The 26354-nt window shown below is 46.5% G+C and overlaps 1 protein-coding gene across 1 annotated transcript in view; it reads left to right on the top strand.

Moving 5' to 3' along the window:
- ZNF236 (zinc finger protein 236) overlaps positions 1–20157 on the top strand; it is a 95377-nt gene extending 75220 nt beyond the window's left edge. The window contains exons 27-31 of the mRNA XM_080919788.1: positions 810–941; positions 4046–4243; positions 7051–7180; positions 9516–9692; positions 16123–20157. Of these exons, the coding sequence (XP_080775914.1) occupies positions 810–941; positions 4046–4243; positions 7051–7180; positions 9516–9692; positions 16123–16244 (759 nt within the window). The 3' untranslated portion in view covers positions 16245–20157. The remainder of the gene's footprint in view (positions 1–809; positions 942–4045; positions 4244–7050; positions 7181–9515; positions 9693–16122) is intronic.
- Positions 20158–26354: the final 6197 nt, after the last annotated feature.

Here is a 26354-nt window from a genome sequence, read left to right as displayed (position 1 = left end):
GAAGCAGAGAGAGAGAGGAGTCCTGGTGCACATCTTGCTTTCTTGTTTTTATTCAGTCCAGGGCGATGTGTTGCCCACATTTAAGGTGAATTTTCCCACTTCAAGTAACTTGGTCTAGACATTTCCTATTAGAAATGCCCAGAGGTTTGTCTGCTGAGTGACTGTAGTTGCAGCTAACAGTTGGCATTGACCGTATCCTCCCAACAACCTCTTTCCAGGTTTGTCTGTCCTGTTTATGTAAGTGTAGTCAAACATCATGGGGCCTTTTTACTTGGATGGGTTTCCAGGGTGCACCCGTGTTATATGCCATGTATCTACTTCGTCCTTTTATTGCTGAAAAATATTTATGTGCCTAGGTCACAGTATCATTCCTTTGCACGAATGCCCCTTAGTTCATCTCCATAGGCAGGAGTGGAGAATTGGGCAAATCCCACTTTTAGGCCGCTGTGACTAAGACCTTCTGCCAGGTGTCAAGTAGGCCTGTGTTTCGTTTCTCTTTGACTGTGGGTCATATAGCAAGCAGATGGTCTGCCCAAAGTGATTGTGCCATGAAAGGTTTTTCTTTTAATTACATTTTATTTAGTGTGTGTGTGTGTGTGTGTGTGTGTGTGTGTGTGTTGTTTAGGCCTGTGTGGGGCATTCATGTAAAGTTAGTTATCTCCTACTGTGCAGGTCAAACTTAGGCTATTAGACTTGGTAGCAGATGTCATTACCCACTGAGCCACATTGCTAACCCTTAAAGGCCTTTTTAAAAGATGGCACGGCTTGATAATGTGAAAACTTCTAAAACAGTAATTATCTTTTGGCAGGGTCAGCAGTTCCCAGCATTGCTCACGGATCCCTCTCTCTCAGGCCAAGGTGGAGCAGGCTCACCACAGGTCATATTAGTGAGCCACACCCCGCAGTCCTCATCTGCTTCTGGGGAAGAAATAGCTTACCAGGTATGGTACCTATACAACTCACACTCGGTACCTGAACATAGTGAAAAAGGGCCATGTGGGGTGGCCCTAGTGAATTGGGCCAGCGTCTGAAGTGTAGTCCCTGTCAGACCCAGAGCAGAGGTACTGAACTTTGTGGGTCTTGTGACCTTGGCATATGGTAGCTCCAGGATCTCAGTCAGTGGCAAGTGTAGCTTAGAACCACCAACTTTGGTGTGGCCAGTGGCCGATGGTGAACTGATGTGCTTTCGAGCTGGTGTTTGCTGTCTGCTTCCTGCTCAGTCTTACATCTTTTTACTTGTACTTACTCTTCCTTTTGGTGCATTTTCTTGAAACATTTATTTCTTCTTCTTTTTTTGGTTTTCCAAGACAGGGTTTCTCTGTGGACCCTTGACTATCCTGGAACTCACTCTGTATGTAGACCAGGTTGTTTCAAACTCATAGCAATCCATCTGCCTCTGCCGTCTGAGTGATGGGATTAAAGGTGTGCACCACCACTACTTGGCTGATTGGTCTTTCTTCTTAAAGCACATGTTTTAGAAACCAAAACTGTAGTAAATGATTGTCTGAACATAGACAAATGTATAAACATCTCGTAATACTTTAATGAGTCAGAACTAAAGAATAGATCATTGTTGACCTTTGCCTTTTCTAGTCACCTGAGCGTTTTAGTTCCTAATCCAGTACCAGTATCAAGGCTTCCATTACCACTTCCTGTTTTCCGCAACTAGTAACTGTCCTTTGATCTGGGACTTTCTCTAGCATTCAGTTTTATCTTTACAGTAAAGTTAATTTGAAGTTTCTCTACTCCATTTGAGTAGTAAGTACTAATGAAGTGATCTACATACCAAAAGCTTGATCTAACTTGTGATTCTTTTTTTGAGAATTTAAAACATTAAATGCAAAAATGGTGGGGGGGCAAATGTGGGTAAAGTTGCACAGATGAGCAGTTATGAGCCATTTTCTTAGGTGTTTTCGTGAGTTTCACTACTAGGGCTCTGCCCTCTCTGCCACTGTCAGTGTTTGAGTCCTACTCATGCCTTGAGTCTGCTTGCTTCTGTTTACCCTATGCCTTTGGCAGGAGACTGTCAACATAGTGGGGAAGTTGGGTCTTACCCTGGGCAGTGTGTACCTCCCGGTGTGAACACACTGACCTGCTGAGCTGTGAGGTCTGCTTTAATAAGAGCAATAGTTAAGACCCCTCATCAGTAGGTTATAGCAGCATGTGTAGGGGTCTGAGTCCAGGTCCTAGTGGAGCACGTGTTGAACAGGCAGTGACTGTTACAGGACACGGTGAGGTCTTGCTGTCCTGTGGTCAGATTCTTGAGCAAAAAGCTTGTCTTTTCTTTCTTGTGTTCCTTCGTGGTTCATTTGGAGAGAAATCCATACTGGAACAGCATATATTTTCTGTATAAATTGTCTGTATCTCTATCCTATAAGCCACGTACGGCCTCCTTACCAGCCTACCTGCCTTTACAAGATGACAGTAGCTCACTTTCATCATCTCTGCCTGAGGGTTAGGAAGCCTGGCATGGTACCGACCTCACATGAGTCAGTTTAAGCTCAGCTAGTGGGGCCCTGCATTGCGTGGCCATTCCTTCTTCTGCTCATATTGCTTCCTGTGGAGAAAAAGCTAGTACCTGTTGCTGTTCCTGAGGTTGATCTTCTCCGACCCTGAGGTATGAGGACAGCCTTGAGTGATGCAGACACACTGGTGAGAGCCAGAACTGCTGCCTGTGAACAGCAGCTTTAGACCCCTCTGTGCTGGCTTCTTGTGTGCTGAGTCAGCTGGCGTCTTTGGACAGAGTGAGGCCATGCTTCTGCAGACTTCTGTTCTAGTCAGTCTTTATGGCTTGTCTTTTCTTTTCTTTAAAGACTCCGTTTATATTCGTATGAGTGTTTGCCTTCACATGTCTGTTTCATATGTGTGCCTGCAGAGGCAGGAAGAGGGGGCATCAGACCCTCTGGAGCCAGAATTACAGACCATTGTTGGCCACCATGTGGGTGCTGGGAACTGAACCTAGGTCCTTTGCAAGAACACCAAGTGCTCTTAACTGCTGAGCCGTCTTTCCAGCCCTGCTGTCATTTTCTCTGTCACCACAATTTTTCATGTATTGCTGCAGAACTGACAACTATTCCAAGGTTTTTAGGTCCTTTTTCATTGACAAGTGGTGCATTTTGTGAGTGCCTTAACAGGTGTTTGTGTTTTTCCACGGACACACTCTTGTACATGAGGATTGCATAATAACACCTCTTTTCTCCTCCTCTTCTCCATCTTGTTCTTTATGATTTTGCAATCCATTCCTCTATAGTCTGGTATTTTGAGAAAGTATCCAACAAACTAGTAATAAAAATGTTGACAAGTTACATACATATTTTTTATAATTGCTCCATTGATCATTTATCTCTATCACTGAAGTCCATTGGTTCTGTCTTCTCTGCATTGCTATTTTTGTAAGTTCAAATAGCATCTCATGAGATTGACTTGGAAACCTACCCATTAGTTGGGATATACAGTCAATTTAGTTCAAGCAAAGCTAATTAAACACCACTGATTGTTATTGAGGTCTTTAGTATTGTACATGGAGATCTGAACCACAACATTTATAGTGTGTTTGTATGTTATGTATATGTGCCTTGTGCATGCATGTGTGTGTAAGCATCAGCACATGGGAGAAAAACCAGAGGACACCTTGGAGAAGTCAGTTCTCTCTTCCAACATGTGGGTCGTGGAGACTGAGCTCAGGTTCTCAGGCTTGGAGGTAGGCATCTTTATCTGCTGAACTAGTTTCCTGGCCCAAACCACAGTTTTAAAAGAATGTCTAACATCGTACATGTGTGCTATATTTCCTCTTCATCAGCCCTAATGGCAGGCTCTGATGTGAGCAGGAGGGCAGTCTGGAAGCTGGGCTAGGCTTAGTGAGCACATGGGGGCACATCCCATGCTCTCTTATGAGCATTGTTCTCAGCACGAGTGTCCCAGTCTTGAGGGTTTTCCCAGGAGATGCTGTGCCGTGCTGAGTAGCACAGCACTCCCCTTACCTTGCCTGTCCGGCAGACTGTAGTCCACACCCTTGTCATAGCCTAGTACTCCTGACTCTCTGCAGGTGACCGATGTCTCTGCCCAGCTGACCCCCAACAGCCAGCCTGAGAAGGAGGGCCCTCTGCACCAGTGCCTGGACTGCGACCGTGCCTTCTCGTCAGCGGCCGTGCTCATGCACCACAGCAAGGAGGTGCATGGCAAGGAGCGCATCCATGGCTGCCGAGTCTGCAGGAAGGCCTTTAAGCGTGCCACACACCTCAAGGTACACCCTGGGGACCGGGGACAGCCACAGTTGAGAGTCTACAGTGCTTCTAACTGAAGTAAAAATGAGGGACACATGTCTGCTATATTTTAGAAATGATGATATAAACGTGTGTACCAAGTTGTTGTGGGCATTGGCCTGTTTCGTGTATGTGTATAGATTGCACATTCATGTGCAGTTCACATCGGTTTGTAATGTAAAATGATGCCAGACCATCACGTCTCACTAGTCACACGGACAGAGGCTGTGGGAAACGAACTTAGGATGGCTGGTATCCTCCAGGGAAGTACCGGGTGATGACTAACTCCATGTTTACCTTGGAGCAGCCGTGCAGGGACCCTCTTAGGCTGCACAGGGTGAACATGTGAGATCCTTAGGGCTCAGCAGAGGTGGAGGATAAAGGGTGGGCATCCCTCGGGAGAGCCTTGCTTTTGTGTACAAGGTACGCAGAATCTTGGGAAGTTATTTCAAGTTAGGGTTCCCCTTTTGGTTGGGGGTGGGGGTGGGGGACAAAGTCTCATTATACAGTCCTGGCTAACCTGGAACTCTCTGTAGACCAGGCTGGCTTTGAACTCACAGAGATCTGCCTGCTTCTCCAAGTGCCGCAATTAAAGCATGCACCACCACAGCCAGCCTTTCCTCTTTCCTTTTAAAGGGAGCCCTGTGGACAGCAGGGGAGGAGGAAAGAGAGTAGCAAAAGCAGACGGATGTGCAATGGGAAAGCCTGTGAAATGCTTCAGACACTGCCATGGCTGTCACCACCCTCATAAAGCCAGAGATGAGAGCAAAGATGTGACCTACATGGGGGAATAGCCAGCAGGTCACAGTTGGGACATTCTGTGTAATAGGTTTGAGTCCTCAAACCTCTCATGGCTGTCTGAGCCAGCAGAGAACCTGTTGTGCCAAGAGGGAAGATGCTTGTGTCATGCAAGTCCACAGTAGAGTGTCCCTGCTGTTTTGAGTCACAGCGATGCTCCGTGTCGTGTAGCAGCGAGAGATGGGGAGAGCCTGTGACTGAGTGTGTCATTAGGGACATGGGTGTACTTCTCATCTACTTTCCTGTAAATCTAAGCTGTGTCAGTCACAGAAATATGAGACCTGCTGTGAACCTTGGCTGTGCGTACCCGGAGAGGCTCCAGCAGAGCTGTAGATAGCTTGACTGTACCTCACCTCTTCTGTGCACCCTCAAACTCTAGCTCATTGTCCTTGTGGAACTGGGACACTGAGGCTCCATTCTCACCCACATCTTTATCATGGGAGTTGGCCTCATTTCCAATGGGACTTTGGCCATCACCCTGTGGGCATTTGAGGATGAGGTGTTAGCTGCCCCAAACCCACTTACCTCACACACGGGCTCATACACACACATATGCACCTTCTCCATTGTCTTCTTCCTTACCTCTTACTTCATCGTGTGCCCTTAGAGGACTCTGAATGCTTCCTGTCGATGCCTGCCACACCTCTGCTTTTTACCTGGGAGCTCTAGGAAAGCAAGCAGTCTTAGCTGAGGATATAAAGAAGTTTATTAAGAGACAGAAGTCATCTGCAGAGAGGGCATAGGAACTGTTGAGTAGCTCTCTCTGGGTCCCTCTAATCAAATCACTTCTTCCAGAGCATCGATTTTCCTTTTTTAATGCACTGGAAGAAGTGATTATCTGATGGGAAGGGGGTTAGGAGTGAACAGGGGAGTACTGCTGTCCTTCCCTGGCTCTGCTCCCTGTAGGGGATGCCTCCCAAGGGCCACCCACCACCACCCAAGTTTCTGTTCTGTCTACCTGGCCAAACCGAGGAAGTCTATCTGTCCCCTACACGCTCTAGTTTTTCACTTACTCAGTATAAATGCAGGAGCTCCCTGCAGAGAAAAGTTACACTAGCACTGTGGTGACAAATCAGAGCCATGCTTGACTGGACCTCTGGCAAGAGCTCTCCTTTTGGAGAGCCATCAATTTCAGTGTAGCAAAGTCTACCTGCTCTGAAGGAATGCAGTTGTCACTGGGTCTTAAAACCCTCAGCTTCAAGCAGCAACTCTGATGCTGTAACACTCCTCAGTTACTGCAGCAGCTCTCCTTTTCTGGCTTACAGAGTTACAGCATGGTCCTTCCTGAATAATGGATTGTCACAAATACAGGGTCCTCCGCAGGCATAGTGTTTACATAACTATACTTAAAATGTCTCAAGTGATGTGGGGACGTGTCAGTTTCAGGTGTGAGCAGTAGACACAGCACAGCATTGAAGTTACTGCTGAGGCCTGTGCTCTGCAGCCTGCCCTGAGCTTCCTGACCACCAACAGCTTTCTTACCTCCCGTTTGTCCTGAGGAAGCCAGATCACACAGATGCAGAGCCACTGACAGGTGGCTCACACACCACTCAAAGTGCAGCAGTCGGATGCCATCAGAGGTGTGAGATGCATCTGTGATTGTGGAATTATGTGCGGTAGACTTGTGTAATTGGTGGAACCTGCACAGTCACCGACGGCGTTCTGGGGGAGTTGCTTAAACGGGCTCCATCTCCCTAAAGTTTTAGGCCAGGCATTTGTGAGCTAGCTGTGGGTCTTGACTTTGAGTTAGACTTAGAGAATGTTGCACAGAGGCTTCATCAGGCTCTTCACTGGGGTATGCTGCATGAGGGAGACAGTGCCACTTGTGTGGACAGGGAGCTGCCAAGGCCTTGATTTCTACCTTCCTGACACTGAGAGACAGTGTGAAAGTCACCGTTACTTTGTCCTTACAGGTGACTCCTTGTGCAGTGATGTCTCAGCTCTCTGCTGTTAGGGACTAACATTTTCTGGTTTCTGTGTGTTCTGCTAGGAGCATATGCTGACACACCAGGCCGGTCCCTCGCTCAGCTCTCAGAAGCCCAGGGTATTCAAATGTGACACTTGCGAAAAGGCATTTGCCAAACCAAGCCAGCTGGAGCGACACAGCCGCATTCACACAGGTAGGGATGGGATGTGCTAGTGTGCTGTGAAGAAGACTGTTGGTGAGAAGCAGGAGCGAGGCATATAAATATCCGTGTGGTATGTGACCCACTCTTTACACACAAGGTCCTTGTGTTCCACTCTCTCTAGTTTTTGATCAACTTATCAGGCTGACTAACTTTTCCACCTGAGATTTGGCAGTTGTTATTGCGAGCTTGGGAAACACAGTGTTTCTGTGCTGTGGCCCCCTTCCCTCCTTTGGGTTAGGTGGAAGGCACCTCTCCCACCCTCCAGCCCACTGTAGTGCTCTCCCTGATGACTGCACACTAGTGTGTTTACTGTCTGTCTGCTCATGCCTCGCTTCACAGAGAGCAGCAGTCACGGGGATTTTCTCACTGGGAAGGCAGAGGCTGGAGGGTACTGTGGCTCACTGCCCAGGCAGCCTAGACTCCAGCAAAGAAGCTGGACATGATGGCCTATAACCCTAACCCAGCACTGCACAGGCAGAGGCTTGTGGACTCTAGTAAGTCCGAGGTCAGCCTTGTCTACATAACAAGATCCCGGCAAGCAGGGTTACCCCGTCTCAAAGAAAACAAGAACAAACAGAGTAAACAAAACCAAACAAACCACCAGACAGCTCGTAAGGAATGACACCAGAGGCTGTCATGTCCCTTCCATCCCCAGAATGTCTGTGTACCCTCTTACATACAAGTACAGAGACGCTCAGCTACACACATAAAACGCAACATGCTTTCATTTGACTTTTGGAAATTGTATTGTTGCTTCTGAGTGTTTTCATTTTTTTCCTGTAATGGGGCACTATTATAACTACTGTCCCATCTAGAGCTATATGGATGATGGATAGTGAACTTTGAACAGGAAAATATTGAACTGGATGGTGGTTGTGTCATGCCCTCTGATAGGCATTGATGATGTATGATTATTCCCTGCTGTCATTTTGGGGTAGGGACACTGCTTGACTTCCGGGGCCCGAGCCCTTGGCACACGTCAGTTGTGCACTGAGGGTCCCTCTGCCCTGCTGTCTCACTCTGCACAGTTAAGCCAGCGTGGCATACTGGGACTGCTCTCCCTGGAGCTGTTCTTACCTCTGAGGTAATAAAGCACAATAAATAATTAGCTGAGATCGTAAAGGACGCAGGGCTGGGCATGTGTGCTGCTAGTTTGTTCCATGGCAGATGGCACAGTGTCTAATAGATCCCTGATCACCTCCCAGCTCTCGGGGTCACTGGTGCAGCCGAGTTGCTCTGCTCTGTCCCTTGCTTAGTCTTACAGGGTAGAGTTAGCTACCAGTCCTTTGCTTGGGCATTCTGGAGAAAAGGCTGTTTCTGACTTTTCTAAAAAGTTAGTATAGCCTAGCTTCCATGCATGTGAAATACTCCCAGCCAGATGAATGCTCCGAGAGGCTGTGCTGTTAGCCAGAGCCTCCTGTCATTTCCTCCTCCCCGGAGGCTGCTAAGAAGCAGGCTGGAGTTGCTGCAGTCAGGTGGGGGTTCATCTACAGTGAGGTCCATGAAGAGAAGGAACAGGACCAGTTCAGTGAGTCAGAGCAACGATGTGGGACCCTGCTGCTCCCCTGTGGGGAAGGACTATGATACTACAGCAAGAAGCTGCCAGGCAGAGTCTATGGGAAGAATGTGTAGGCAAAAATGGAGAAGCACACTTTACCCAAAATAGTTCATTGATTGGGGGGGATTGCTCCCAAGAGGCAAGGCCACCATGGCTTGCCAAAGGAGACAGTGAAGTCTGGTGGGAAGCTCCCTGCAATGCCAGGCTTGGCAACTCTTAGGTGCTACATTTACCTGAAAGTAATTTAGTGGCATTTTAAAGATTCTAGAAAATCATGAGCTGGAGAGATGGCTCAGTGGTTAAGAGCACTGACCGCTCTTCCAGAGGTCCTGAGTTTAAATCCCAGCAACCATATGGTGGCCCACAACCATTTGTAATGGGACCCGATGCCCTCTTCTGGTGTGTCTGAAAACAGTGACAGTATACTCACATACAATAAATAAATTAAATAAAAAAAAATAAGAGAAAGAAAATAATACTTTAAGTAGCTTTGATATTCTCATGTTCAAATGTCTCTTTCTTGTATCATATAAAATGTATTAAAACATTTTAAATAATATATGCTGTATTTGTGGACGTTTATGAGTCTGGGTACCTCTTGAGTTGGGCTCCATTTTGTCTCGGCATGGCGTGCTTTCACAGCATGCTACTTACTAGCACTGTGGTACCTTTCTCAGCATCGAACTATCTGGATTGAGTGACATTGTGTTCTGTTGAAGTGTGTGCTCATGAGGAAGACACTGACTGTGGCTCACGCTTCGTACACAGGGGAGCGGCCGTTCCACTGCACTCTCTGTGAGAAAGCCTTCAACCAGAAGAGCGCGTTGCAGGTGCACATGAAGAAGCACACCGGCGAGCGTCCGTACAGGTGTGACTACTGTGTCATGGGCTTCACACAGAAGAGCAACATGAAGTTACACATGAAGAGAGCACACAGCTTTGTGGGTGAGAGACCTGTCCCTGAGAAGTGACACATGGTTAGACGCTTAGGTCCCTGGATATTTCCACATGTTCCTTTAGCACATTTTACAGCACTGTGAATTGCAGTTCCTATAAGGACTGCACTTTATAGAAGAGGCTCGTCTTCTCTCCCTGGTTCCCCTTTCCTTCCCTTCCCCTTTTCCCTCTTCTCGTTTCTCTCTTCTTTCTCCTGAGACAGAATTGAAGTATGTAGCCCAGGCTGGCCTCCAACTCTCAATCTTCCTGTGCCCTGTGATGTCAGTCTTTACCAGTATAACGAGTCAATGCTATGGAGGACGCTCTCAGCCTCTTCCCACAGCATCAGAGCACATGGGAAGCGAGTGCTTCAGACAGCGCACAGAGTGAGCAGTAGGAACAGCAGGCTGGCTGTGTTCAGTCTCTCTGGGGCCCTTTCAGTAGTGTGCAGCCGGAGGCCCTCACCTTAGTGTCGGGAGGCAGACAGTCTGCAGACTGTTGGGCACCATTGCTCCATTCTGTCTTAGTCCAGGCCACACAAACCCTGCCTTCTCTGTAGCCTGCAAGTGATGCTGCCCTCAGAATCAGGCTTTAGGCTGTGAATGACTGCCAGCCCTGCTCCAGGACCTCTTTTGGACCTCAGAGTAACATAGCAGTAACATTTTATTAATCATTTAGGCTGGGTTGCACTGGTAGCAGGAGCTATGCAAAGCAGGGGTGTGTGATAGTAAAATCCAAGTCACCCTGGGGTGGGCAGTGAGGTTTACAGCTGTGTATTTTAAGTTCATTTCATTGTAAGAGAATAAGCTTGGTTAGTGAAGCTAGTCATCTTCATGTGGTCACTGTGATTGTGTCCAGACATGTCTGGGGTACCCAAGAGACAGAGTCATTTGACCTGTGGAAGGAGGATTACTGCTAGCAGTAGCTGCGTGCTGTTAGGAGTGTCTGTGGTGCTCATGTGGTTGTTGTTGTTAAGAGTGTCTGTGGTGCTCATGTGGTTGTTGTTGTTAAGAGTGTCTGTGGTGCTCATGTGGTTGTTGTTGTTAAGAGTGTCTGTGGTGCTCATGTGGTTGTTGTTGTTGTTAAGAGTGTCTGTGGTGCTCATGTGGTTGTTGTTGTTAAGAGTGTCTGTGGTGCTCATGTGGTTGTTGTTGTTGTTAAGAGTGTCTGTGGTGCTCATGTGGTTGTTGTTGTTGTTAAGAGTGTCTGTGGTGCTCATGTGGTTGTTGTTGTTAAGAGTGTCTGTGGTGCTCATGTGGTTGTTGTTGTTAAGAGTGTCTGTGGTGCTCATGTGGTTGTTGTTGTTAAGAGTGTCTGTGGTGCTCATGTGGTTGTTGTTGTTAAGAGTGTCTGTGGTGCTCATGTGGTTGTTGTTGTTAAGAGTGTCTGTGGTGCTCATGTGGTTGTTGTTGTTGTTAAGAGTGTCTGTGGTGCTCATGTGGTTGTTGTTGTTAAGAGTGTCTGTGGTGCTCATGTGGTTGTTGTTGTTAAGAGTGTCTGTGGTGCTCATGTGGTTGTTGTTGTTGTTAAGAGTGTCTGTGGTGCTCATGTGGTTGTTGTTGTTGTTAAGAGTGTCTGTGGTGCTCATGTGGTTGTTGTTGTTAAGAGTGTCTGTGGTGCTCATGTGGTTGTTGTTGTTGTTAAGAGTGTCTGTGGTGCTCATGTGGTTGTTGTTGTTGTTAAGAGTGTCTGTGGTGCTCATGTGGTTGTTGTTGTTGTTAAGAGTGTCTGTGGTGCTCATGTGGTTGTTGTTGTTGTTAAGAGTGTCTGTGGTGCTCATGTGGTTGTTGTTGTTAAGAGTGTCTGTGGTGCTCATGTGGTTGTTGTTGTTAAGAGTGTCTGTGGTGCTCATGTGGTTGTTGTTGTTGTTAAGAGTGTCTGTGGTGCTCATGTGGTTGTTGTTGTTAAGAGTGTCTGTGGTGCTCATGTGGTTGTTGTTGTTGTTAAGAGTGTCTGTGGTGCTCATGTGGTTGTTGTTGTTGTTAAGAGTGTCTGTGGTGCTCATGTGGTTGTTGTTGTTGTTAAGAGTGTCTGTGGTGCTCATGTGGTTGTTGTTGTTGTTAAGAGTGTCTGTGGTGCTCATGTGGTTGTTGTTGTTGTTAAGAGTGTCTGTGGTGCTCATGTGGTTGTTGTTGTTGTTAAGAGTGTCTGTGGTGCTCATGTGGTTGTTGTTGTTGTTAAGAGTGTCTGTGGTGCTCATGTGGTTGTTGTTGTTGTTAAGAGTGTCTGTGGTGCTCATGTGGTTGTTGTTGTTGTTAAGAGTGTCTGTGGTGCTCATGTGGTTGTTGTTGTTGTTAAGAGTGTCTGTGGTGCTCATGTGGTTGTTGTTGTTAAGAGTGTCTGTGGTGCTCATGTGGTTGTTGTTGTTAAGAGTGTCTGTGGTGCTCATGTGGTTGTTGTTGTTGTTAAGAGTGTCTGTGGTGCTCATGTGTTGTTGTTGTTGTTAAGAGTGTCTGTGGTGCTCATGTGGTTGTTGTTGTTGTTAAGAGTGTCTGTGGTGCTCATGTGGTTGTTGTTGTTGTTAAGAGTGTCTGTGGTGCTCATGTGGTTGTTGTTGTTAAGAGTGTCTGTGGTGCTCATGTGGTGTTGTTGTTGTTAAGAGTGTCTGTGGTGCTCATGTGGTTGTTGTTGTTGTTAAGAGTGTCTGTGGTGCTCATGTGGTTGTTGTTGTTAAGAGTGTCTGTGGTGCTCATGTGGTTGTTGTTGTTGTTAAGAGTGTCTGTGGTGCTCATGTGGTTGTTGTTGTTGTTAAGAGTGTCTGTGGTGCTCATGTGGTTGTTGTTGTTAAGAGTGTCTGTGGTGCTCATGTGGTTGTTGTTGTTGTTAAGAGTGTCTGTGGTGCTCATGTGGTTGTTGTTGTTAAGAGTGTCTGTGGTGCTCATGTGGTTGTTGTTGTTGTTAAGAGTGTCTGTGGTGCTCATGTGGTTGTTGTTGTTGTTAAGAGTGTCTGTGGTGCTCATGTGGTTGTTGTTGTTGTTAAGAGTGTCTGTGGTGCTCATGTGGTTGTTGTTGTTGTTAAGAGTGTCTGTGGTGCTCATGTGGTTGTTGTTGTTGTTAAGAGTGTCTGTGGTGCTCATGTGGTTGTTGTTGTTGTTAAGAGTGTCTGTGGTGCTCATGTGGTTGTTGTTGTTGTTAAGAGTGTCTGTGGTGCTCATGTGGTTGTTGTTGTTAAGAGTGTCTGTGGTGCTCATGTGGTTGTTGTTGTTAAGAGTGTCTGTGGTGCTCATGTGGTTGTTGTTGTTAAGAGTGTCTGTGATGCTCATGTGGTTGTTGTTGTTGTTAAGAGTGTCTGTGGTGCTCATGTGGTTGTTGTTGTTAAGAGTGTCTGTGGTGCTCATGTGGTTGTTGTTGTTGTTAAGAGTGTCTGTGGTGCTCATGTGGTTGTTGTTGTTGTTAAGAGTGTCTGTGGTGCTCATGTGGTTGTTGTTGTTGTTAAGAGTGTCTGTGGTGCTCATGTGGTTGTTGTTGTTGTTAAGAGTGTCTGTGGTGCTCATGTGGTTGTTGTTGTTGTTAAGAGTGTCTGTGGTGCTCATGTGGTTGTTGTTGTTGTTAAGAGTGTCTGTGGTGCTCATGTGGTTGTTGTTGTTGTTAAGAGTGTCTGTGGTGCTCATGTGGTTGTTGTTGTTGTTAAGAGTGTCTGTGGTGCTCATGTGGTTGTTGTTGTTGTTAAGAGTGTCTGTGGTGCTCATGTGGTTGTTGTTGTTAAGAGTGTCTGTGGTGCTCATGTGGTTGTTGTTGTTGTTAAGAGTGTCTGTGGTGCTCATGTGGTTGTTGTTGTTAAGAGTGTCTGTGGTGCTCATGTGGTTGTTGTTGTTGTTAAGAGTGTCTGTGGTGCTCATGTGGTTGTTGTTGTTGTTAAGAGTGTCTGTGGTGCTCATGTGGTTGTTGTTGTTGTTAAGAGTGTCTGTGGTGCTCATGTGGTTGTTGTTGTTGTTAAGAGTGTCTGTGGTGCTCATGTGGTTGTTGTTGTTGTTAAGAGTGTCTGTGGTGCTCATGTGGTTGTTGTTGTTAAGAGTGTCTGTGGTGCTCATGTGGTTGTTGTTGTTAAGAGTGTCTGTGGTGCTCATGTGGTTGTTGTTGTTAAGAGTGTCTGTGATGCTCATGTGGTTGTTGTTGTTGTTAAGAGTGTCTGTGGTGCTCATGTGGTTGTTGTTGTTAAGAGTGTCTGTGGTGCTCATGTGGTTGTTGTTGTTAAGAGTGTCTGGTGCTCATGTGGTTGTTGTTGTTAAGAGTGTCTGTGGTGCTCATGTGGTTGTTGTTGTTAAGAGTGTCTGTGGTGCTCATGTGGTTGTTGTTGTTGTTAAGAGTGTCTGTGGTGCTCATGTGGTTGTTGTTGTTGTTAAGAGTGTCTGTGGTGCTCATGTGGTTGTTGTTGTTGTTAAGAGTGTCTGTGGTGCTCATGTGGTTGTTGTTGTTGTTAAGAGTGTCTGTGGTGCTCATGTGGTTGTTGTTGTTGTTAAGAGTGTCTGTGGTGCTCATGTGGTTGTTGTTGTTGTTAAGAGTGTCTGTGGTGCTCATGTGGTTGTTGTTGTTGTTAAGAGTGTCTGTGGTGCTCATGTGGTTGTTGTTGTTAAGAGTGTCTGTGGTGCTCATGTGGTTGTTGTTGTTAAGAGTGTCTGTGGTGCTCATGTGGTTGTTGTTGTTGTTAAGAGTGTCTGTGGTGCTCATGTGGTTGTTGTTGTTAAGAGTGTCTGTGGTGCTCATGTGGTTGTTGTTGTTGTTAAGAGTGTCTGTGGTGCTCATGTGGTTGTTGTTGTTGTTAAGAGTGTCTGTGGTGCTCATGTGGTTGTTGTTGTTAAGAGTGTCTGTGGTGCTCATGTGGTTGTTGTTGTTAAGAGTGTCTGTGGTGCTCATGTGGTTGTTGTTGTTAAGAGTGTCTGTGGTGCTCATGTGGTTGTTGTTGTTAAGAGTGTCTGTGATGCTCATGTGGTTGTTGTTGTTGTTAAGAGTGTCTGTGGTGCTCATGTGGTTGTTGTTGTTAAGAGTGTCTGTGGTGCTCATGTGGTTGTTGTTGTTGTTAAGAGTGTCTGTGGTGCTCATGTGGTTGTTGTTGTTAAGAGTGTCTGTGGTGCTCATGTGGTTGTTGTTGTTGTTAAGAGTGTCTGTGGTGCTCATGTGGTTGTTGTTGTTAAGAGTGTCTGTGGTGCTCATGTGGTTGTTGTTGTTGTTAAGAGTGTCTGTGGTGCTCATGTGGTTGTTGTTGTTGTTAAGAGTGTCTGTGGTGCTCATGTGGTTGTTGTTGTTGTTAAGAGTGTCTGTGGTGCTCATGTGGTTGTTGTTGTTAAGAGTGTCTGTGGTGCTCATGTGGTTGTTGTTGTTAAGAGTGTCTGTGGTGCTCATGTGGTTGTTGTTGTTAAGAGTGTCTGTGATGCTCATGTGGTTGTTGTTGTTGTTAAGAGTGTCTGTGGTGCTCATGTGGTTGTTGTTGTTAAGAGTGTCTGTGGTGCTCATGTGGTTGTTGTTGTTGTTAAGAGTGTCTGTGGTGCTCATGTGGTTGTTGTTGTTGTTAAGAGTGTCTGTGGTGCTCATGTGGTTGTTGTTGTTAAGAGTGTCTGTGGTGCTCATGTGGTTGTTGTTGTTAAGAGTGTCTGTGATGCTCATGTGGTTGTTGTTGTTGTTAAGAGTGTCTGTGGTGCTCATGTGGTTGTTGTTGTTAAGAGTGTCTGTGGTGCTCATGTGGTTGTTGTTGTTGTTAAGAGTGTCTGTGGTGCTCATGTGGTTGTTGTTGTTGTTAAGAGTGTCTGTGGTGCTCATGTGGTTGTTGTTGTTGTTAAGAGTGTCTGTGGTGCTCATGTGGTTGTTGTTGTTGTTAAGAGTTTCTGTGGTGCTCATGTGGTTGTTGTTGTTGTTAAGAGTGTCTGTGGTGCTCATGTGGTTGTTGTTGTTGTTAAGAGTGTCTGTGGTGCTCATGTGGTTGTTGTTGTTGTTAAGAGTGTCTGTGGTGCTCATGTGGTTGTTGTTGTTAAGAGTGTCTGTGGTGCTCATGTGGTTGTTGTTGTTAAGAGTGTCTGTGGTGCTCATGTGGTTGTTGTTGTTGTTAAGAGTGTCTGTGGTGCTCATGTGGTTGTTGTTGTTAAGAGTGTCTGTGGTGCCCGTGTGGTTGTTGTTTTGGAGTGTCTGCAGTGCCTGTGTGATTGTTGCTTATCACTGGTTGTGTGTTGGCATAGCCCTCAGGGTGTGAGTGCCCACATCACAGTGGCTGTGACAGACAGACACTCTACCTAGGCTTCTGTACTTGCTTCCCATATGCCTGAGGCCCCGGGTTGCAGGCCTGAGGCCCCGGGTTGCAGGCCGACATCTTCAGGTGAAAGATGGTTCAGTTGGCTTAGCTTATTTCATTTCACGGAGATGTTTCTTCTCTGTCTCCATAAGCGCTTGTTTAAATGTACATGATGGCCTGCTCCTGAGATCTGAGTCCTTCTTTCTCTTTGCTCTACAGGGACCTTGCAGGCAACCACTGTGGTCCAGGAGCAGGATGGGGAAGAGCTAAGGACCCTCCACTTAGAGGAAGTGGTGCAGGAGGCGGCGGGTGAATGGCAGACCCTCACCAATGTGTTCTGATGCCATGGGAAGAGGCTGAGAGCATCCTCCATGAAGCTCCACGGGAAGATGAGAGCACCCAGAGGTTCTTTCTGAAACTTCAGGTGTTAAAAATCTACCACAATAATTCTTTAGCTAAAATTATATGAAGAATCATTGTCATTCAAAGACTCATGGGAAAGCAACTGGGAAATGCACAGATGCAGTGTCGTCATTGTCTACAGGTCACAGAGCTGGGCACTACCGTGGTCACTCACCTTCTCATGCCTTCTCATGGACAGTGTATGTCCTTAGCCGACGAACTGGATCTGAATATCATTGCGGTGAGATGTGGTAGCAAAAACCATATTAACATGGGAAAACACGTGTGTGGTAGTGCATGAAGTTCAGAAGCAGTGCCATCACACACAGATGTTTTTCCACTTTTTACTCTGCATTTTGCTAATTAGTAACAATCGGTTCTTTAGCCCACCCTTAAGTTAATGTGACTGATGCTTTGAGAGATGGCTGGACCAGTTCTCTCTCACCACAGATACCTGATCCTTAGTTAGAAGAACACAGGATCTGGCACAGCAGGGCCGTGGAGGAAATCTGACCTGCAGGCGAGGACCAGCTGCTCACATGGATGTCCACAAGCTTGCTGGATGAATCTGTCCGGTCACGTGGTTTAGGTCACTGCAGAAGCACAAGCCATACCCTGTGAGCAGGAAGTGACAGCGTTGTCTGAGGGACAGTGTCTGTCCCTGTCCACTCGGTAAATGTCTTCGTAGGTTAAGGCTGCGGACACTCAAGAACCGTGCAGCTGTTCTCTCCGTGCATATGGAGGCGCGATTGTTTCAGGGACAGTTCAGTGCTGTCCAGCAGTACCCCACGAGACGTAAGACACACCCCAAACCAAATCCTCCTGTGCTGAACAGTGAGCGCTTCAGCATTCCAAAGACAGACAGTTCCCACGACGCTATTTATATGTTCTATATGTAAATACCTGTGCACATAGACAGACACATGGGCCTCCGTGTGGCTGAGGAGTATGTTTTGTAAATAGAAGCAGGAGTCCTCACAGAGCGCATCTGCGGCCACTCCCTGGTGCACCTCAGACCCGTGTCCTGCTCACTGTTAATAAATGGGCATCTTTTTCACTGTAACATATAGCTGGGCTCTATTTTTTTTCTGAAAAAAAAATAATTGCCTTTACTTTCTTTCATTGCCTCCTTGGTTTCAAAAGAGAGCAGTTTTATTATAAATATTATGTGGACTTGTTCACTAGAGTCCTCAAGAGAGACACTTCACTGTTACTGTGAAAGGGCATCTTTTGATTTTGTTCACTCTTGTCATCTGTATATAAGGAATATTGACAGTGACATAAAAACTTTTGTTATGTGAAAATATTTAAGTCAGAGAACTGTTAAATATTATTACTTTTTTTCCAAACTGATTTGTGTATTGTATATTTTTTTAAGAAGAAAAAAGCCTTACTTGACTTGTTGTGATACTGGACTTAAAACCCAAGGCCCTGAATGTCAGTGTGCACACCTGGCTGTGGTAGTGTTTTCAGAGTAATTGTAATTGTGCGAGAGTTTTAAAGTCTCTGCTATTAATGCACTTTTTCTTTTATAATTTTGTATAAAAATATTTTAGAAATATTAATTAATTTTAGTGAACAAGTATCCCCAAAATTGAAATTATCGGATTTAATTTTTTGCTCTATCTGGGCTATTTATTTTCCTTTCAGCATTGAATGTCATCTCAGGACATCGTAAGGAGGTCGGCTAGTCCCTGGTTGTGCAGTGAATGCAGGGTACTGACTGTGACAGTCAGTTACCTGTGCAAGTAAGACCTGACCAGGGGAAGATGAAGCCTGCTTTTTTATTTTGGTTAAAGAAAAGAAAATTTACCAGTAACCCATTTTGTGTCTTTTCTTGACTTATTAGCAAACAAATATGACATGTGTTTATTTTGATTTACTTCCTTACCATCAAAGCTGCTTCCTTACCAACATTCCTCGAGAATACAAGGTTCTGAGAAGATAACTCACTTGAACATTGTGGTTTACAGGCCAATCTCTGTATTTTAATGTTTGAAATGCTGTTTTAGGAAAGTGGTTTCTAGCCTCATGTGTAACCAGGGTTTTGAGGATAGAGAACTGTATTTTTAGAACTCTATATAACATAACTGTTTTGAAATAACTAAATGCAAAATGACATTAGGAAATGTGGTGTATGTGTGGTTTTTTTGTTTATTTTTAATCATGGTTCAGATAGCCTAGTTGGGTGGGGAATACATTTCAATTCAGGTATTTTTTAGCAGAAAACGAGACCTGTAATGACATTTTCTTTTACCTGTGTGAAGTCCAGAGAATGCACATCTTCTTGGAATCTTCCTGAAGTATATGGAGCTGACAATTGGACGTGACCCTTGACGGCAAATCCTGTGCCTGGCGTACTCTTTGCGGTGTCAGTTGCTCCTTCAGCTCTGTGGAATCACTCGGTCCCCTGAGGAGGCTCCTGGCTGGGAGAAGAACAGCTCAGCACACTCCTGCTGCTGTCACAGGATGAGTACAGCTTAGGACAGCAGGGAGCAGGAGAACTTGGCGTGGACAGACCCTTGAAGGCCAGAGGTGAAGGTGGACCGGTGATGGGAACAGATGCTCCTCACACGCAGCAAGGTCTACAGCCCTTGTCAACGCTGGAGGGAGCTGAGGAGCACCCTAGGAGGCTAGAGAGTCAGGCTTCTCAGAAGTTGCTTCCATCGGGAGGTGCCAATATGGTAGGCATTGTGCACCAGAACACTGTATGCAGAAATCTGCGTTCAGTTCCTCCAATTCTCACAAGTACTAGTGAATTTAGCACATTTTCATAGTCCAGATCTTAAGAGAGCAGCTTTTGGTTCTGTGGACTGTCTTCTGAGAAGTGTATTCACTCACTAAGACTCGTGTTCCAACCTCAACAGCCTCACACAGATGTGCGTATGTGGCGCTTTCTAAGGGAGTATGTATCTGTAGGCCTACTCTTGGGTTCTGTTACCAGGGAGATCTCACGCCTCCTTGCATAAGGGGTTTCTCTCAAGCCAGCTTCAAAACCCGTCCCTTTACCCGCCCCACCCTCCACCAAGAGTGGTCCGGCTGCTGTGCTGACATGTGACCCATGACTGGGCAAGAGTGACCCATAGCCCCTTGTCTTTCTGCACTTGGTTTATACGCATGGGATGTGAGTGGAATCCATGTCACTTAGAGCAAAGTGGTAAGTGGGTTGCAACACTTACATACTTACAAACACTTGTAACCCGAACATTTGGGAAACGGAGGCAGCCATGCTCCATAGCATGCTCCAGGCTAGCCTGGGCTACCTGACACCCTGTCTCAAAAGACGGAACCCAACCAAAAGCCAAGTAAAATAAAATTTCAAAAGAGCTACCCATGATAGCCCGATTTAGTCTCACTTAACCTGTTTCCTTTTTTTTTTTTTTTTTCTTTAACCTTATTTTAGTGAAATAACTTGAAATCCGGCTGTATCCTCTTTGCTGTCTAAAAATGACAGCTACATAATTCATGGGAATTCTAGCAGTGCGGTGGCTGCCCACTGCTGCCTCCGACCGGCCCCTTCCCACACGTGCTCATGGTTTGGTGGACATTTATTCCATTTCACAACCGACCTGCACAGGCACTGTGGTCATTTTTCTGGGTGGAGTAAATGGTAGAGATCTGTTAGTGTGTCAGGAGCAATAGGCTGTAATCAAACAAAAATGTGCTATTTAAATCTTTTCTATGTGTCCTGCTCACAGCATGAAGACTTTTGTATTGAATCAAGATTTGTATATTTGACAGGTTCTAAAATGCCATAGTGATTGTTCTTCAGCACCACTAAGGAAATTCAAAGTTAATTTTTTAATTTACAGGAAAGTTCTCTTTTTATCTTCAGAATTGTCTCATGGTCTATTTATACATTGGATGATATTTATTTAATCCAGTTTTGTATTAGAAATTGATAGTTATGCCAAAAAGCCACTGTGCTGGCTTAAAAACACAATAAAAATAGTTTTTGTATTATTTTAAACTCCTGTACATTGACTTCTTGCGGCCTGGAGTGAGTGGTAGCCATGCGCCCAGCTTGTCGTGAGACTCCCTCGCGGGGCACACTCTGGTCCTCTGTGTGGAGATACAGGTGAAAGCGCTCACACCTGCTGATGGGTGCGCTCTGCAGTATGTGGGGCTCCCCAGAGGATCAGTGAGTGACCCTCTAGTGCTCAAGGCTGTGCTTGATTCTGTCACTGTCCCAGGCTTCATGGAACCTACAATCTCTGCTCCCTTTGGGGGCCTCCCATACCTCTGGTTGGGGTCAGGCAGAGCAGCTGAAGGGACAGATGCAGAGTGGGGAGGAAGGACAAGTTTTGTCTTTGGGTTTCTGGGGTGCTGGAGACGTACGACAGCTGCTGCGGAGTGCAGGTGTTTCAAGTGCCTGTCTATGTTTAAGGTGACCAAGGCCTGCCACGGAGTGATATAAAAGCTTCATCTACAGGCTAAGCTGCTCGGGTTATGTCCTGCCCAGTCAGTCCTGCCTGTGTTCTGTTTTTACGTAAAGGGCCTTGAGCTTTGGGGGCTGCACAGGTGTTCTGTGGTTACCGGTCCAGAGGGAAGAGCACAGCCTTGGCTTCTTCTCCAGGTTGGGTGGTTGGGCCTTGGAAGGCAGAGGCAGCCTGAAAGGCTGGTTTCCGGGCCATGATGAAGAACTAGAGGTCAAGTAGGGCCCTATGACCAGGGGTCTCTGTGGGCAGCTTTCCGACCTCACTGTTGCCCACTAGGAATTGTGGTGATGGCATGGATGCCCAGACCATTCCTGGTCTCAGTCCTGGTGGTCTCGGGGCTTTCCTGGGCTGGGTGGGGGCTAAAGCTACAGCAGCTACAAGGCTATGTAGCTTTATCCCCCAGGGCTTGGGGATGGCTCTGGCTCAATCCACAACGAATGTTTACACAACAGCTGATGACTGGCTTTCTCCAAAGCATCTGACCTAGTATCAGACTTCCCTAGGGAAGCTTCAGGCAAGAGTCTGCTGTCAGATCATTGTCCCGTGTCATTCTGGACCGATGAAGAGGGGGCTTTCTGCTAATGCCATGCAATCAGAGGGTGAGAGACACCTTACACTTAACTCTAACAGCGGGTGCGTGGCAGCCAGCCAGCCCTATACAGTCTTCGTTTTTGAAACAGCTTCAGAAACAGTAGGATGAGGTTTCTGCACACAGATCTTGTCTGTGGGCAGCTTTCCGTCCTTGGGTCCCATCAACTGTAGAAGATAGATTTTAAAAGCGGCATCTGCAGTGGGTACGCGCAAGCTTTTTCTCACCTGCCCCCACCCCCCATGCTGCTGCAGAGTGATAGCCATGCACACAGCAGTCCAGTGTGTTAGCTAGAACACCTGACCGGAGGGCGTTCAGCTCTGGAGCCAGCAGCTTCAGTGAGATGTTCAAAGAAGACCAGATTTCACCTCCGGGAGCTCTCTCTAGTAACTGTTTCCTGAGCACTTTTCTCTAGTAACTGTTTCCTGAGCACTTTTCTCTAGTAACTGTTTCCTGAGCACTTTTCTCTAGTAACTGTTTTCTGAGCACTTTTCTCTGGTAGCTGTTTCCTGAGCACTTTTCTCTGGTAGCTGTGTTTCCTGAGCACTTTTCTTTGGCACAATCAGTTGTTCTTTCCCAGTCCTGGGCTCGGCCGTTGCTCCTAGAAGAACATTGGTAGGTGTGCGCATTATTGTCTCTTGGAGTGTGCGTGTGTTTGTGTTTATGTTTGTGTATGTCTATGTTTGTATGTGTGTGTGTGTGTCTTTGTGTGTGTGTTTGTGTGTCTGTGTGTATGTCTGTGTTTGTGTGTGTGTCTGGGTGTGTGTATCTGTATATTTGTGTCTGTCTCTGTGTGTGTGTCGGTGTGTATCTGTGTATTAGTGTGTTTGCATTTCCCTGCTTACCATTTAAATGTAACTGCTTTATCCAGACACCCCAGTTCTAGCCAGCACTACACAACTCCCCTAACCCCTGCTCCTTCCATATCTGCTTCCCTTCTGCCACAAGGAAGTAGAAGGCCGACCTACCACCTGTAGTCCCTCTAGGTGTCCTCAGTCAGCAGCGTGGGTCAGAACCCTGCTCCAAGCCCTCCTCCCGAAGCCATGTCTGGCTATCTCAGCTCTCTAGACAAGGTAGGAAAGGGTTACCCTTTAACAACCGTATTCACCAGTGACTCTTCAGGGATACACTACTCTCTGTACCACACGGCCTTTACTGCCGGCCATACCTTTGTCTGCCTGAGTGATAGTTGAAAGTGTCTCCAACTCTGGTGACAGAATTGTCCAAAAGGTCAGTAAACACCCTTTAGAGGACAGGTGTCAGCAGTGGCATCCGTATCCCTTCCTCTTCACCGTTTGACGTCAGAAGGTAGAAGGGACCAGTGCCGAGCAGGCCTGATGGGAGCTGCAGGAGCTGCAGGAGCATTCTGCAGACACTCAGCCTGGAAGGGATAACGGGCTCCAGCAGTGTGTGACAGTGTGCACAGTGGTGGAGAGTCCAGCGGACAAGAGATGGGAGACGAGGGTCCCTCCCCTGCTTCACAGAGACCTGCTGAGCACGCAGAGCCTTCAGACCGTGGTACCTGACTTACCGTAAACACTGGTGTAAACAAGCCATGTGCTCTTGACTGCACATGCTGTTTGGTCAGTCTTGCCTAATATCACTTCATTTGGGATTCCAGTGACTGTGCAGGGTCCACAATAGGCAAATCCCAATATCAAGATGAGGCATTGGTGCTGTGGAGTCTTAGAGCCAACTGTGGGGTTGAGGAGAGTAGGAAGTTCCCGTGTAAGAATAACCATGCTTCATTCATGCCTTGACGTGGTAACTACCACTGTTACTGTTTATGGGGACAGATAGGGACAACATGGGCTCTGGGCAGGAGTTAAGAATCATTAACATAATTATTAGTGTCAATGGAGTTCTTAAAATTTTTATATTAAATGTGTGTGTGTGTGTGTGTGTGTGTGTGAGCATACTCTGTGGAAGTCAGTGCAAATTTTGGTAGTGTTCAGCAGTCACTTTTACCTGCTGTGTCATGACCCCAGCTCAGTAACGAGTTGTTCTTGTAAGCATTTCTTCTGACATTCATTTCCTTACAAACAAGTGAAGATATTGGGGGATGGGGTAACTCGAACACCTAATTAGTATCTGTAGGACTCTTCCTGTCCCAGCTACTTTGAATAATGGGACTGCCAGTTAGTTAGATGGCCAACAGGACTAATGGCCCCAACTGGGTTGTATGAAGCAGTTTATGCCAGACTTGGCTACGGGGAGCTTAGAGGAACTCCCAATGGCACAGCCATCAGCCCTGGTGGTCTAGCAGGGGAATAGCATCATTGGTACTGAGTGATTGGTCAAAACCTCCATAGCTGTGATTGGAACTAAGAAGAGCAGCCATCTGGGCTGGGGTTAAGGGCTAAGGAATCCTGCTTTCCTATACCCACACAAGTTCAATATGTGATCCTCACATATTCTTGGATGTGTGGCCTTCCACTGGGCATGGTCAACTTACCAGAAGCAGCACTCTCAAAGAAACTTGACTTTCCATTTTCTGGCCGCTATCAATTGCCAGAAACTACGAGGCCAGCACTGGGAAGTCTTACATGTGGTCTTTCTCCATATGGGATTTTTGTCTGGCTTGTGTTTGTGCAGGGCTTGTGTTTATATCTATAGACTAACACATCTCTCAGCCCTTATTGGAGAAGCTTCTGTTTGCAGTTGATGACATCTTGCTGTGGTTTCTCTTGCTGTGGGTATATATTTTTCAGAGTCTATTTTAATAAGGGCTCAACTTCCTCTCTAGCCTACCACCCACCAGAGGCAGTGGGAAAGAAAGGTTATTAGGATAGGAGGAAGGGGACCTTTTCAGAAATAGTTCTTTAGGGTGATTCCAGTCATCACTGGTATGAAGTCTACTTGGCAGATACCACACACAAATCAGCAAGGGCAGTTCAATCCAGAAGAAACCCATGAAGCTGGCTAATCTGGCCGAGTCCTCAGAAGTGGTAAGAAGCTGCAGGAACCTCACAAGAAATTCTTTAGCTGAGTTTCTCTCTGTGAAGTCACCACAAGTGAGGCTCAGCAATGCAATGTAAGGTGAACTAATACATGTGTGTCATCATCAAGACTAACAAGGTGGAGCAAGATAAACTACTTGAGCTTCCACTATGTGTGCAGTCACATTTGTATTCCTTCTAAACATCACGTCCTTTCCTGTGTCTGCTTTTCACCCTTGTGCCCCAGCGAAACATCATTGACATAACTGACTTCCCAAAGAGTCCAGAAGTTTCTACTTCAGTCATGACCAAAACCAGCTCATGGAGGAAAGGGTTTATAAGTTCGTCATTGAGAGAAGCTGGGAACCTCGAGGCAGGAACTGGGGCAAAAGCCGTGGAGAAACACTGTGGCTCACTGCCTTGTTCCCCAGGGCCTGTTCAGCCCGCTTTCCAGCCAGGACCACTTGCCCACAGTAGGGCAAACCCTCCAATATCAACTATTAAGAGAACGTCTTACAGACTTGCCTACACATCAGTCTTATGGAGGTAGTTTCTGAATTAAGATTCTCTTCTCCAAGATACAGTTAGGGTAATGTCAAGTTGATGAAAACTAACTTACACGGGGTGATTAACACAGATCCACAGCTGGCCAAGGGGCAGAGACAAAGAGACAGTAGGATGTTTGGCCCTAAATGGGAGATGGGTATTATATCCCTTCCTCCCACATCTCAAGGTTCATTGCAGAAGAGATGGACAGATGGTGGAGAGAGATTTTAAAATAAACCAGAGGTAGTGAATGACCACAGCGGGGGGCAGCTGCTCCTATGAGGTCACGGAGATTGTGTAGCAACGCAATGTTAAATAGTGCAGACATCTTTGTATTTCCAGATCCTCTGTTTGGGAGAATTTTGTTGGGTTAAAAAAGACAATGGATGAGTGGACATCAGCCTTTCGTTATCTTTGTAAGACTGTAAAAATGTTTATGTGTTTGTGAGCATCTGCCTGCCTGTATGTATGTATGTATGTATGTGTGTATGTATGTATGTGCATCTTGTCTATGGCTGCATGCATGCATGCCTTGTGTGTGCCTGTGGAGATCCAAAGAAGGTACCAGAGTTCCTGGAACTGAAGTCACATACTGTTGTGAACCTCCATGTGGTTGCTGAAAAACAAACTCAGATTTTCTGCAAGAGCAGCCTCTTAAGGGCTGACCAGCTCTCTGACCCCTGGTAGGTTTTTGCTGTTTGTCTGTTTTATTTTTAGTTTGGTGGTGGTGGTGGTGGTGGTGGTGGTGGTGGTGGTGGTGGTGGTGTGTGTGTGTGTGTGTGTTTGTGTGTTGAGACAGGGGTTTTCTGTGTAACAGTCCTGGCTGTCCTGGAACTCACTTTGTAGGCCACGCTGGCCTCAAGCTCCCAGAGCTTAGCACCCCCCCCCCATTGCTAGGATTAATGGTGTGCATTTCTGAGACAGCATCTCCAGCCTAGAACTCACTACATAACCTTGGCTGTCCTCAGATGCATGCAATACTCCTGCGGCCACCTTCTGAGTGCCCCTATGCCTGACCCGGACAGATCTAATGGTATTCCACAGCCTGCCTTGGAAGCTCAGAAAGGAGCCATTTGCTCTCTCAAAACCAATAGGAAAAGGCATTAAGGGCAACCCTTTAGAAAAAGAATTCTTGTAACCCAAAACAACGGCCAGGAAAACAAAAGACAAATGAGGGGAGGAGGAAGAGAGGAGAGGAAGGATGGATGAACCACTTAATCCCTGCCATGGATGAAGCTTGTGACCTGCTTCTCTGCTGTGTGCTTCATAGCACAATGCTTTGAAGATTGTCCCCAGAGTGACTGGAAATCCTTTCCCTTGTGTGTCATGGGTCACTGTCCTATGTCATCTCTACTCCATCCACTTGGCTTGTTAATGCATGGCCTTCCTCAACATGCCCCTTGAGGTATTCCCCCAAAGGCACCGTGAAGCAGCCCGGTGCTCCTGAGGAAGAACGCGCTATCCTGCCACACGCTGCTTTACACTGGCTCACTTCTGCAGGATGGAATGCAAAATGAGACACCTGTGCAAAGGTCA

Source organism: Micromys minutus (genome assembly GCF_963924665.1).
Source record: "Micromys minutus genome assembly, chromosome: 8".
Taxonomy (NCBI): Eukaryota; Metazoa; Chordata; class Mammalia; order Rodentia; family Muridae; genus Micromys; species Micromys minutus.
The sequence above is the reverse complement of the archived record's forward strand: the minus strand, read 5'-3'. Positions and strand labels throughout refer to the sequence as shown.